General features: G+C 52.6%; 1 protein-coding gene across 2 annotated transcripts; it reads left to right on the top strand.

Annotated features, from left to right (window-relative positions):
* The first annotated feature begins 456 nt into the window (after positions 1-456).
* CAMK1G (calcium/calmodulin dependent protein kinase IG) lies at positions 457-12,961 on the top strand. Of its 2 annotated transcripts, none has more exons than XM_059487830.1 (13): positions 457-506; positions 3,366-3,482; positions 5,248-5,376; positions 5,628-5,702; positions 6,667-6,805; positions 7,309-7,432; positions 7,926-8,001; positions 8,824-8,936; positions 9,766-9,844; positions 10,277-10,364; positions 10,773-11,395; positions 11,519-11,635; positions 12,394-12,961. In XM_059487830.1, the coding sequence occupies exons 2-12, from the start codon at positions 3,391-3,393 to the stop codon at positions 11,610-11,612; spliced, it is 1,632 nt and encodes a 543-aa protein (XP_059343813.1). In that variant the 5' UTR covers positions 457-506; positions 3,366-3,390; the 3' UTR covers positions 11,613-11,635; positions 12,394-12,961. The 2 variants fall into 2 exon arrangements, with proteins under 2 accessions (XP_059343813.1, XP_059343811.1); XM_059487828.1 differs by having other exon boundaries at positions 11,516-11,635.
* The last annotated feature ends 3 nt before the right edge of the window (positions 12,962-12,964 follow it).

Raw genomic sequence — 12,964 nt, 5'->3', positions numbered from 1 at the left:
CCAGGGCAGTGCCACAGGAGTGCCAGGGCAGTGCCACAGGAGTGCCAGCCCGTGCCAAGGCAGAGCCACAGGAGTGCCAGGGCAGTGCCACAGGAGTGCCAGGGCAGTGCCACAGGAGTGCCAGCCCGTGCCAAGGCAATGGGAGTGGTTTCCAAGCCCTGAGGAGTTGTTTGGGTGAGGAAGGGGGCCTGGATTTCTATTGGGGATGTCTCAGTGCCAGCAGGAGCAGCTGCCGCACGCCCAGCCCCAGCCCTCAGCCTGGTGGCACTGCCCTGAGCTTGGTGGCACTGGGGACAGATCCCGGTCCAGCCCTGAGCCTGGTGGCGCTGGAGCCCAGCCCTGCAGCGCTGTCCCCGTGCCCCCGGTGACTCCCCGGTGACTCCCCGGTGACTCCCCGGTTACCATCGCGCTCCATCTCCTCCTCCTCCTCCTCCTCCGGCTCTAATCCCCGCAGACGGCGCCGAGCGGAGCCGCCGGCAGGAGCAGCTCTGTCCGTGCTCACCTGGGTAAGCGCAATTATTCCCTTTCCTTACGAGCCCTTTGCCGTTCCTGCTCTCTCGGCGAAGCAGGTGGGGTCCCCGCTCGCCTGCTTTGACTGAAATTGGGTTTATCTTGTAGCAGGGAGACACCAGAGGGCTGCTCCTCTGTAGGATCTTCCAGCACTCGTGTTGTGTTCGGTGATTTCATAGAAAGCCGTCTCTGACATTTTCCATCCAGAGTACTGTAGGGAATCTGGGATATTTCCCATGAAAATGGAGATTTTCCAGTGTTCCCCAAGTTGGAATGGATGCTGCGGAGGGGGATCCAGAGCCCTGATGTGGGTTTGTTTTTAATGGCGAGCTCGTGGCTTCGATTTCTTGTTCTTTTGTCCCTGAACACGGCGGCTGCCCTGGCACTTCATTCATTCACTCATTCATTCATTTGTTCATTCACATGCAGATTTGCTCGCTTTGCTGTATTTCTTTTAAAAATCAAAGCCCTTTGAATTTGCATTCCCCTTTTTTCCCCATAAACTTCTAATTGCAAAGGCAAAGCCCTGCAAGCCGCATGTCTGCTCCCCCTGCCCATGGAAGTTTGTCACGAGACCATTAATCATGACTTACAATCGTTCTGCTAATGCAGAGCATCATCCAGGGGCAGGGGCTGCCTGCAGATGGGTTTGTGCCCGTGGGATGGGGGAGCAGAGCAGATTTCCTCGGGAATGATTTAAGCAAGGTCATCAGAACAGCCCTTGCACCCTGAGCAGGGTCGAGCTGGATCAGGCAGAGCAGAGCAGGGCTTGGCTCAGGCTGAGGGGAGCCCAGAGGTCAGACACTGATATCCCACTTGTTTGTTATCTTCTGATGTCACACTTGTTTGTTATCCTCTGATATCACACTTGTTTGTTATCTTCTGATGTCAGACTTGTTTGTTACCTTCTGATGTCACACTTGTTTGTTATCTTATGATATCACAATTGTTTATCTTCTGATGTCACACTTGTTTGTTATCCTCTGATATCACACTTGTTTGTTACCTTCTGATGTCACACTTGTTTGTTACCTTCTGATGTCACACTTGTTTGTTATCCTCTGATATCACACTTGGTTATTATCTTGTGATATCACAATTGTTTGTTATCCTCTGATGTCACACTTGTTTGTTATCCTCTGATATCACACTTGGTTATTATCTTCTGATATCACAATTGTTTGTTATCCTCTGTCCAGGTTGCAAACCCAGGTGCAGCCCTGCCTGTTGCTGTGGTTGTTATGGTTGAGTTCTGCACTTCACCCTCAGCCCCAGAGGGTCTCACCTGCATGGGTTAATGAGCTTTGCCCTCTCAGCCCCACAAGGTCTCACCTTCATGGGTTAATGAGCTTTTTAATCTCATTATGCAACCCTGGCACACCGGAGTGCTTGCAGTGCCAGGAGGTGAACGGGCACAAGGGCACCACAGCCCCTCGTGGGATCAGGGGTTAAAATCATGTGAATTATTTAAATAATTCTTTAAAATAATGTGAATTCTGGGTGCCCCTGGGTGACCTCTGTGTGCATCCCAGGGCTGGGATCTGTCCCCAGGCCCAAAGTCCCTTTAAAACAGGGAACTTGTTGAATTCACAATGAATTAAACATCAAAATGCTCCGGGAATGGAACTGAAATGAGCCAGGGTTGAGCCCCGGGGTTTGGTGGGCCAAATCTCAGCAGTGAGTGTCCATCCCCCGTCCCAGGGCTGGCACTGTCACCTCTGCCAGGCCAGCAGGGTCTCCCTGCCCTGTTCCCTCTGTCCCATCAGCTGCTCCCAACCAGGACAGGCTCCAGCGCAGAGGCCAAAATGCCACTCGTCCCCAGGGCCAGCCTGACCTACTTGGGGACTTTATTCTCCTTTTTCACCTCACATTCTGTGTTTGGCAGCAGCCAGGGAGAGCAATGGGAGCTCCTCTCAGTTTCCCTGTCACTCGGCACCACCCTGCCAGCTCTGATGTTTGTTTAGAGTGGATAAAACTCACCTGCCATCACCAGGTGAATGTCTGCCTGCAAATTCTCTTTCTGTGATATTCCAGATCTGTAGGTTTGGGATGGGCAGATGACTGCAAAGAAAACGTTATTTAGGGACTTAAAATAATTGGCAGAAAGTTTTCTACTGATTGATCAGCGTTTTTGTGAAGGACTTTTGACCTTCCCTGGTTTCAGACAGCAGGATCAGGCTGGGCTCTGGAAGGAGCTGGTTTCTGTGAGTTCCACAGGCATCGGAAACCCAGAGGTAAATAAAGGTCAAGTTCATGAGGCCTTCGGTGATTTCATGGACTGAAAGCGTCAGCTGTTTACAATTGAGTCAATTTCGGTTTCAATAATGTTAAATTAACCTTTAAAAATTGTGTCAAGGAGCCGAACACCCTGCAAACGTGCTAATTAGGGAGATAAAGTAGGTTCAGGAGGAATCCAATATCCAAGCAGCCTCTCATGGAAAAAGACCTTTGAGCTTCTTCTCTGCTTGAATACTCCTGCCTTTTCCAAATGGGGTAAAAAACATCAAGGAGAGATTTTGCTTTGTCTTCTGAAGGTTCAGCTGTGTCCCACTGCCCTTGGCTCCCCTCCTGCTCCACACACCCAGGGATGCTCCCCATTCCCAGGGATGCTCCCAACTCCCAGGGTCACTTTTACATCGATTTTCCCCCGTCTCCAGGTCCCTGTCTCAGGTTCCAGTGTCCCTCCAGTCCCCAGACCAGATCCCGTGATGGGATTTGGGGTCTGGGGAACATTTCACAGCTCCCAGGCCAAGCTCTGACCCCAGCTGTGACTGGGGGGTCCTGGGCTCCCTGCAAACACAGACTGTGGCAGTGACCTCTCCTCCTCATCCTCCTCCTCCTCCTCTTCCTCACAGCGTTCCTGCTTCCACTCTGGAGGAGATGGGGCGCAAGGAGGAGGAAGGCAGCGGCTCCTGGAAGAAGCAGACGAGCAACATCCGCAAAACCTTCATCTTCATGGAAGCCCTGGGCTCGTGAGTACCCACAGGAGCTGCTGTCCCTGTGTCCCTGGGCACGAGCAGCCCCAGCCCTGGTTCCCCAGGCCCAACTGGTCCTGCTCAGTGTCCCTGGGTCTGTCCTGGGTCCCTCCTCAGTGTCCCTGGGTCCCTCCTGGCCCTGGCCAATGTCCCCAGACCCTCCTGGTCCTGCTCAGTGTCCCTGGGTCCCTCCTGGCCCTGCTCAGTGTCCCTGGGTCCGTCCTGGTCCTGCTCAGTGTCCCTGGGTCTGTCCTGGCCCTGCTCAGTGTCCCTGGGTCCCTCCCGGCCCTGCTCAGTATCCCTGGGTCCCTCCTGGCCCTGGCCAGGGTCCCAGGCCAGGAGCAGGTGAGGGATGCCCAAGGTGCTGCTGCTGCTGCTCCCGCTCCTGATTCACCCTCCCCAAAGAGCAGCAGAGCCCCCAGCCCCAGGCACAGCTCCAGGTGCCCCTGCCCTCCCTGCAGAGCCCCCTGCCCTCCCTGCAGAGCCCCCTGCCCTCCCCGCAGCCCCCTGCCCCCAGGGACCCTCTCTTGCAGGGCAGGCTTTTGCCCACTCCTGCTGCTCGGTCAGGGCTGGCAGGCAGAGCACGACAATAACAAGTTGTATATTTAGCTCAGGAGCCCTGACTCAGTTGGGGAATGAAACAAAAACAAGGATGCTGGAGTTGTACAATCCCTCCCTGTGCGTTAACAGCTTCATTTGCCTATTCATGGGCATGAGACAACAAAACATTCCCAAGGTTGTGGGGGAGGAATTGAATTACCTCCACCAGCAACTTCTGTCATGGACAAATTCTCTGTGACTTCTGAGCCCACGAAAAAGCTCCCAAAGAAGCAGCTCCTCCAAATTCTGAGCCTTGTCAGCCTCAGAGATTAATTGAATTATCCAGCAGCTTTCACTGAGGGAATGAGGTTACAAAAAGCTTTGTTCTCTCCTTGCCCACTTGTTGATTCATCATTTTTAATAAGGAGCATAATTATTATAAACTGTTTGGGACAGAGATATAGAACAGATGCCCCAGCAGCTGATTTGTAGGTTGTTCATTTCCTACTATTGCTTTAATAGGAGAATTTAACATTAGAAATTGGGATTTTTCCCACGTGCATTGCTCCAGCTCTCTGAAGAATTAAAATGAAGATCTGGGACTTAAAACAACCTCAAAGTTGTTTTCACTTTCCCCCAGGCTCCACAGCACTGCCCTTCCTTGCCCTGAGCCTCCCAGCAAGCCTCATTTAAGGCCTCAATTAAGAAGCTGCATCATTAAGGTTTGATGAGGATTAGTGGGGACTGGCCCAGTGTCACTGTCACTGCCCCAGCCTCGTGCTCAGCCCCAGGACAAAGCTGGATTGGGGTTTTAGGCAGGTTATAAATACCTGATGCTGCTGGGGGGGCAGACACTCACTGTCACTTTGTCCCCAAGGGGACACGGGGACAGCAGCAGCAGAACAAGGCTGAATTAAAGATTAACTGGAATTCTCCTGCTTCTTTGCATGTTGGACCTGCAGAACGTTGGGTGGCACAGCCCAAACTGCAGCTCCCTCCTGGGCTGTGCAGAATGGACATTTTCTGTACAGAAAAAATTGTGGGGTTTGATTCTCATTGCATAACCTTGCCTTGAACACCCTGAGCTTGGGGCTGCTCCAGTACAGCCCCAGCTTTAGAATCAGCACCCACGTGAAGTTCCAGCACATTGTTTTGTGTGCTGTTTCCCCTCTCTGTCAGTCCATCCCATGCCCCTGAAATACAGTTTCTCCCCTCTCTGCAGAGGTGCCTTCTCAGAAGTTTTCCTGGTGAAGCAGAAGAGCACTGGCCAGCTCTTTGCTCTGAAATGCATCAAGAAGTCTCCTCTCAACAGGGACAGCAGCCTGGAGAATGAAATAGCAGTGCTGAAAAAGTGAGTGTGACAGCCCAAGGAGCGTTCCTGATGTGCTGGGGGCTGTATTTAAAGGGTCTGGCCCCACTGGTGGGGCCTGGTGCCCCAAAAGGAATTGGATGGACATCAGTGGTCCTGTGCCATGCAGGGCAGGGACAGCAGCCCCAGAGCCCCCAGTGCACGCTCCCTGGTGATTAAAGCAAGGTGACTGCTGGCTTTTCCCCCCTCTGCCCTTGCCAGGATTTGTTTCTGACCCACATTTCCCTTTGCAGGATAAAGCATGAAAACATTGTGACTCTGGAGGATATTTATGAGAGCACAACCCACTTCTACCTGGTCATGCAGCTGTGAGTACCAGCAGAGCCATTTTGGGGCCACACAGAGGGGCAGGGCAGGAGCAGGGGATGTGTGGGATGTCAGCACCCACCTGGGCATTCCTTGTGCCCCCTTGGCCCATCCCCATGCCAACAGTGACTTTCTGAACCCCGATTTGGATCTATTTATGCAAATCAATTCCTGACACTTTAGCAGGGCAGAGACAGAAGCATTTCTAATTAAAGCTGTGCCATGCAGGGTTTCTAGAAATGGAATGGGCACCGTGTCAGCAGCAGGGAACAGCTCTGAGCACCCTCCTGCTGCTGCTGCTGCCTGACTGCAGGTTCAGTACAGAACAAACCCTTGGCCACTGGTGGGGGGAGCCTGAGGCAGGGCTGGGTACCGCGGTACCAGCGCTGTGCCCGTGTTCACAGGGGTCTCAGGGTGAGGGGAGAGACAGGATCTGACTCCGTGCTTCACAAGGCTGATTTATTATTTTATCATGTATATTGCATTAAAACTATACTAAAAGAACAGAAGAAAGGATTTCTTCAGAAGGCTGGCTAAGAATAGAATAAGAAGGAATGATAACAAAGGCTTGTGGCTCAGGCTCTGTGTCCGAGCCAGCTGGCTGTGATTTGCCATTAATTACAAACAACCAACATGGCCCAATCCCAGATGCACCTGTTGCATTTCACAGCAGCAGATAACCGTTGTTTACATTTTGTTCCTGAGGCCTCTGAGCTTCTCAGGAGGAAAAATCCCAAGGAAAGGATTTTCCATAAAAGATGTCTGTGACACCAGCCCCAGCAGGACTTGCCTCAAAGCTCCCCAGAGTGCCCAGGTGTGCCAGCAATGCCCACTGGCAGCCTGGCGTTGCACCCAGGAGCTCCCATCAGCCTCAGCCTCCCAAAACCTGGTGAGGGAGGAGCAGAACTCAGCTGAGCTCACACAAAAGCTCTGTTTGTGTTTATTGCAGTCCTTTTCTCTGCACAGGGTGTCTGGGGGAGAGCTGTTTGACAGGATCCTGGAGCGGGGAGTGTACACGGAGAAGGACGCGAGTCTGGTGATCCACCAGGTGCTGACAGCTGTGAAATACCTGCACGAGAATGGCATCGTGCACCGGGACCTCAAGGTGAGCCCTGCCTGTCCCACCTGTGCTCTGCCCCACCCCTCACCTGCCCTGCTCCACCCCCTCTGCTCCTCTGTCACTGCCACATTTTATAAAAATTCTCTTTCCCAAGATTTTTCTCCCGAGAAGCCTCAGAAAAGAAATGTAAACAATAATTATTTGATGGTGGTTTGGAGGTTGCTTACCAACAGGTGTATTTTTGATTGGTTCCATGTGAATTGTTTTTAATTAATGATTAATTCTTGTTTAGTTGTGTCGGGACTCTGGTCAGTCACAAGTTTTTTATTACAATTTTTTTTAGCTTTCTGATTTTTTTCTTCTTTTTTTAGTGTAGTTTTAGTATATCATTTTCTTTTAATATAATATTATAAAATGATAAATCAGCCTGCTGAGAACTCAGAGTCAATTCTCATCTCTCACCTCATCCTGGGGACCTCACAACAGCACCACAACAATTGGTAACCACACTCCTCTTTTCCATTTTCCTGCCCCAAATGTGTCCCCAGCCTGAGAACCTGCTGTACCTCACCCCCGAGGAGAACTCCAAAATCATGATCACGGATTTTGGCCTGTCGAAAATGGAGCAGAACGGGATCATGTCCACGGCCTGTGGGACCCCAGGATACGTGGGTGAGCCAGGGGCAGGAGTGGGTTTGTGCTGGTGGAGTTCCTGGAGAAAGGGCAGTGCACATCCAGGACATGCCTGGAAGGGGGAAAGAAATACATCAGTGTGTTGGTAACAACATGGGACTCACAGAGGCACTGCACAGACCCTATAAATGAGTGTAGGGACTGAAAAACTTCTATGTTTTAAAAATGCAAAGAAGATGGTAATTTTTAAGGGCAATGTATCTATTGAAAAAAATTATAAAAATTATTTTAATGCAATGGGATTTTATTTAATTCCCACCAGACTGCACTGGCTGGATCAGCTCTGTGGTTAAACCTCAGCATGCAGGCAGAGACTGTCTGTGGTTCTTTCTGTAAAATGGCATTAAAAAGACCCAAAAACCGCAGACAACTCAGCTGGGAGATGGGGCTGTGGCTGGCTGTGACTCCTGCTGCCCCCAGTGCTGGATAAGCCATCATTGCTCAGGGCTGCCTTTGCTTTGCTGTCCTGCAGCCCCCGAGGTGCTGGCCCAGAAGCCCTACAGCAAAGCCGTGGATTGCTGGTCCATCGGGGTCATCACCTACATCCTGTGAGTGCCACAGGGCAGCAGCAGCTGCTCCTTTTCCTTTGCTCTGGGTTTGGGAATTGCTCCTTTTCCTTTGCTCTGGGTTTGGGAATTGCTCCTTTTCCTTTGTCCTGGGTTTGGGAATTGCTCCTTTTCCTTTGCTCTGGGTTTGGGAACTCGCTCCTTTTCCTTTGCTCTGGGTTTGGGAATTGCTCCTTTTCCTTTGTCCTGGGTTTGGGAATTGCTCCTTTTCCTTTGCTCTGGGTTTGGGAATCGCTCCTTTTCCTTTGCTCTGGGTTTGGGAATTGCTCCTTTTCCTTTGCTCTGGGTTTGGGAATCGCTCCTTTTCCTTTGCTCTGGGTTTGGGAACTCGCTCCTTTTCCTTTTCCGTGGGTTTGGGAGCTCCCCCAGACCTCCCCTTTCTCTATGGAGCACAGCACTGAATTCCTCCCAAACCCAGAAATTAAAGGGATGTGGGGAATCGAGCACAGCAGAGGAGATGACAGGAATCCCATTTGCTCTGCCTGTGCCTCATCCTCGGCTTTGTTTTTCTCCAGCTCCCTACAAAAACCATTCCATCTTCCCGGGGACTTTTTGTTTCGTTTCCTCCCACACTCTCAGCTCGGTACCAGCTGTGGCTTTGTCCTCTCACTGCTGCTGCTGCTGCAGGGGAGTTTTTAACTCTTTTGTGCAGCTTTGCTGATCCCCTGAGCAGGGAGGGACAGGGAGGGGACAGAGCGCCCTTGTGACACCTTGTCACCTCTGTCACTCCTGGCTGTGTATGGAGGAGCCTGTGCCCACTCTGGGCTGCCACTGAAGGGCCCCTGTGTCTCTGCTCTGCCCCAGGCTCTGCGGGTACCCTCCTTTCTACGAGGAAACCGAATCCAAACTCTTTGAGAAGATCAAGGAAGGCTACTACGAGTTCGAGTCTCCGTTTTGGGACGATATCTCCGAGTCAGGTAATGAAGGGGTGGCACTGCATCAGCTTTGAGGCTCCTTCCAACCCAGACCATTCTGGGGTTCTGTAAGAAGGGAAGCTCTGCATTTCTCCCCCATTTTTTCCTTTTGTCCTGTCAGCCACCATTTCACCAGCCTGAGCTGCTCCTGGAGCTCACTGCAGGCAGCATCCTCACGGCTTATTTCAACATCAATCTTTTATACAAACAAACAAACTTAGCAGGGGGTGTGCTGGGGTTTAATAACAAGCATCACAATCCTTCCTGCAAGAAAAACAGAGGGAAAAAAATGGGGAGAGATGTAAGAACTCTTCAGGGCAGCTTCTAAATCTGCTCAGTTTTCACTTCATGGTTTCTAGAGTTATTTTTTGGGTGAATAATTCAATTCCAATTCACACACTCTAAGAGTGAAGTTTGGTGCATGCAGAGTTGATGTTTTTTCATCTGGAGCCTGTCATTATAAGAATCTTCCTTTACTGGAGTAATCATGGACTTATTAAGGGTGGAAAAATCTCCAAGTCCAGTCTTCGAGTGAATCCCATCACACCACATCACCAAGTGCCATGTCTCATTTTTTGAGCATTTCCAGGGACGGTGACTCCACCACTGCCCTGCCCAGCCCCTTCCAGTGCCTGACCACTCCTTCAGTGAAGGAATTTTTCCCCAAATGCCCCTGAACCTCCCCTGGAGCAGCCACACAAACCCCTCTCCTCGGGGCTGACCTCTGTGCTGTTCCTCCAGCAGCATTCCCCATGTTCTGCTGGGACCAGCTCTGGAATAAGGGCACAATAACGGGACAATAATCCCTCTCTCTTTTCCCCTTTCCCAACAGCCAAGGACTTCATCCGGCACCTCCTGGAGAAGAACCCGAGCGCGAGGTTCACCTGCGAGGAGGCCCTGAGGCACCCGTGGTGAGCTGGGGGTCCCAGGGGTCACTGAGTGTGCTCATTGTGCTCTGGGGGAGCAGGGAACAGGAGTGTCCCCAGCACAGGAGTGTCCCCCACCCCGTCATTAACGTCATTAACATCGTTAACGTCATTATCGTCACCGCCTCCCCCGCATCTCCAGGCTGGCTCCTTCTTGTGTGCACAGAAAGCAAACCATGAATAATTAAGGATGCAATTTGTGCATATTTGCCTCCACAAACAGAGGCAGAGGAGAAATCCCACCCTGAGCTTTCCCAGGCTTTGAAGTGTGTGTTTGTGTTACATTTTGTTGCTGTTTTTCCTTTGGGTTTAATTATTGCTGATTGAACGTACAAAGCAGTTCGGTGCCTGCAGAATGTGGAATGCCTTACAAATGCCATCTGCCTACGAGCCCATTTTCTTCTCTTCCATCTGCAGGATTAATGGAAATACAGCCCTTCACCGTGACATCTACCCATCTGTCAGCGCTCAGATCCAGAAAAACTTTGCAAAGAGCAAATGGAGGGTAAGTGGCTGCTGCTGGAGCCCAGAGCCATTTCACCAGCAAACACCAGTTGCTGTCAGCCAGCACTGAGCTGGGGGGGTGAGCACCCAAACCCTGGGATCCTCCAAAGCTGGGATTGCCTGCAGTCCCTGTCTGCAGGGTGACGGCAGCAATATTCCCAAAGTGAGATTCACCCCAACCATGGAGCAGAGGGGTCATTTCCAGCTGTTCCCTGTCTCCCTGGGCTGGAAGCAGCTGTGAGCTCCAAACACAGCAGCAGCCTGCACCCATGGCAGGTGGTGTTTGTGGGTTTCTGGCAGAATGTGCCCATCCCAGACAGCCGGTGCTGGCAGCACTGGTGTCACTGGGGGGGGGACAGCGTGTCCTGCCATCACCAGCTGCTCACTGGGCTTTTGTCTCCCTCCCCAGCAAGCCTTCAACGCTGCGGCCGTCGTGCACCACATGAAGAAGCTGCACATGAGCGGCCACGGGGCGGCCGAGGGCTCTGTCCCTGCCCCAGAGACCCCCGAGCCCCCCAGGCCCAGCAGCCCCTCGGGGACCCCCCCAACAGCAGCGCCAGGAGATGACAAGGACACAGCTCAGGGCTCCTCTCAGGGGCACTCAAACCCACCCAGACCCCCTCAGGAGACAGAAATGGGGGAGGAAAAGCTGCCAAGCCCCCCAGAGGAGGGACCCCTGCCCAGGGACAACAGCCTGACCCTACCAAACACCCCCAGACCCCCAGAGGAGGGACCCCTACCCGGGGACACCAGCCTGGCCCTGTTGGATACCCCTAGCCCCTCAGAGGAGGGACCCCTGCCCAGGGACAGCAGCCTGGCCCTACCAAACACCCCCAGACTGGTCCTGCCAGACAGCCACAGCCCCCTGGAGGAGGAGGGACCCCTGCCCAGGGACAGCAGCCTGGCCCTGCCAGACAGCCACAGCCCCCCGGGCAGGAGCTCCTGTGGCTGCAGCCCCTCCTGTGTGGGCCATGAGAAGAGCAAGGCGTCCTCCTGCTCCGAGACAGCGCTGCTCAAAAAGTCAAGATCCCAGTAGGTATCCAGGTCCTTCCATGAACTCCCAGCAGATGGAATGGGAGACAATTCCCCTACAGAACAATCCTCAATAATTGCAATTTCTCTTCTTTCTGTTCCCTTTCACCCATTCCCAAGCAGCCATTTCAAGTCAGAGGTTCTCGTTCCAGTGAAAACCAGTAAACACTCGTCTCACTGTGGCACTGGGCAAACTGGAGTTTGTTTGATCATGTGATGGAGGCAGCCACGTGCTCAGAGGTGAGTGCCCTGCAATCCAATCTTCAGCTGCTCCTAATTAATCCAATTAGGGCAGGCAAAAGGGAAAGGCAGAAATAGCACAGTGACTGTACAGAAATAAACAAATGCAGGGTTTTTGCAAGAGAAAAATCCTTTCACCAACACCTCTCCAGCCATGACTCAGCTCTCAGCTTCCACCAGGGCCAGGCCAATCCAACTTTTACATCCCAACGAGGCTGCCCAGGAACCTGAGAGAGGAAGCCAAGCTTGGGTTTGTCACACCAAACTCTGCACTGATTAATAGGAAAATGTTACTAAGCTTTCAATAACTTTTAATGTTATTAATTATCGGGAAAAACACCGATGCAAACCTGTCCCTCAGCTGGGATTGGGCTGTTCACCAGGTCTCAGCTGGGGCCATGAGCAAAGGGCTCAGCACAGGCAGCTCCTCTCTTTGGCCTAGGCAGGTTTGAAAGTCTTTGTGAGCAGAGCCCATTTTGTAAAGAGAGGCTCATTCTGTAAAGCAGAGTAAAACAATGCAGTTGGATCCCATTTGACCACAGCCTGGCTCAGCCCTGCCATCATCTGCACACTCTGTCAGCACAGCACAGACAAACGCAGTTAGAGCCACTGCAGACTCCAGAGAGGCCAATTCAGCAATCAGAGCTGTGACAGCCCTTTGTGAGAGCCACAAAGGGACCCGAGCTGTGCCTGCCCCACCGCAGCTCATTAGCAGGGGAACAAAGCCCCGTCCTCACCTGGAATTGTCTCTCTTGCAGGACCAGAAGGGCTCTTTGACTCTTTTCTGCACTTGAGAGCCGGCAGTGTGAGCAGAAAGGAGGCTGTGCCCTGCCAGCGGCCCTGGAGGGCAGTGACCAGCTGGGCCAGGGGCACAGCAGTGCCAGGATCCATCCCTGCAGGCAGCTGGGGCTGCTTCTGGATCATTGCAGCCCGGAGGAGGCGAGGGAAGGTCTGAGGCTCCTGCTCCCAGCCCCAGTGTCCATTCTCATAGGGCATCCTCAGCTTGTGTTCCCTGCACCCTGTGTAGCTGTCAATGCACCAAGGCCCCGCACAGCATCAGCCCCACAAACCAAAGCCATGCAGAGCTTCACTCCCGGGGCAGCTCCCTTGTTTCTACAGCCCTCACCCTCTCCTCTCCTGGCCTTGGTTAGCCCAGGCTCTGGCACGCAGGGGTTCAGCTGCCCAGCCCTCAGTGCAGCCCCAACAGGAGACAGAACCTGCTAGAAACCTCCCTGTGTGTGGCAATGCCACAGCAAGGTCTGAGCTCCCCCTCCGAGCCTGTCATTGCACAATGAACACTTGCTTAATAAAGCTTTGTTTTGTAAAGGG

This window comes from Ammospiza nelsoni, chromosome 23, assembly GCF_027579445.1.
Source record: "Ammospiza nelsoni isolate bAmmNel1 chromosome 23, bAmmNel1.pri, whole genome shotgun sequence".
Taxonomy (NCBI): domain Eukaryota; kingdom Metazoa; phylum Chordata; class Aves; order Passeriformes; family Passerellidae; genus Ammospiza; species Ammospiza nelsoni.
Note: the sequence above shows the minus strand (reverse complement) of the source record. Positions and strands in the feature narration are given on the sequence as shown.

Excerpts from the sequence above, each read along its gene's own strand:
- CAMK1G (XM_059487828.1), top strand. The coding sequence starts at position 3,391 with ATGGGGCGCAAGGAGGAGGAAGGCAGCGGCTCCTGGAAGAAGCAGACG. Across the intron at positions 3,483-5,247 it reads TTCATGGAAGCCCTGGGCTC|AGGTGCCTTCTCAGAAGTTT; the intron begins GTGAGTACCCAC and ends CCCTCTCTGCAG. Across the intron at positions 7,433-7,925 it reads TGGGACCCCAGGATACGTGG|CCCCCGAGGTGCTGGCCCAG; the intron begins GTGAGCCAGGGG and ends GCTGTCCTGCAG.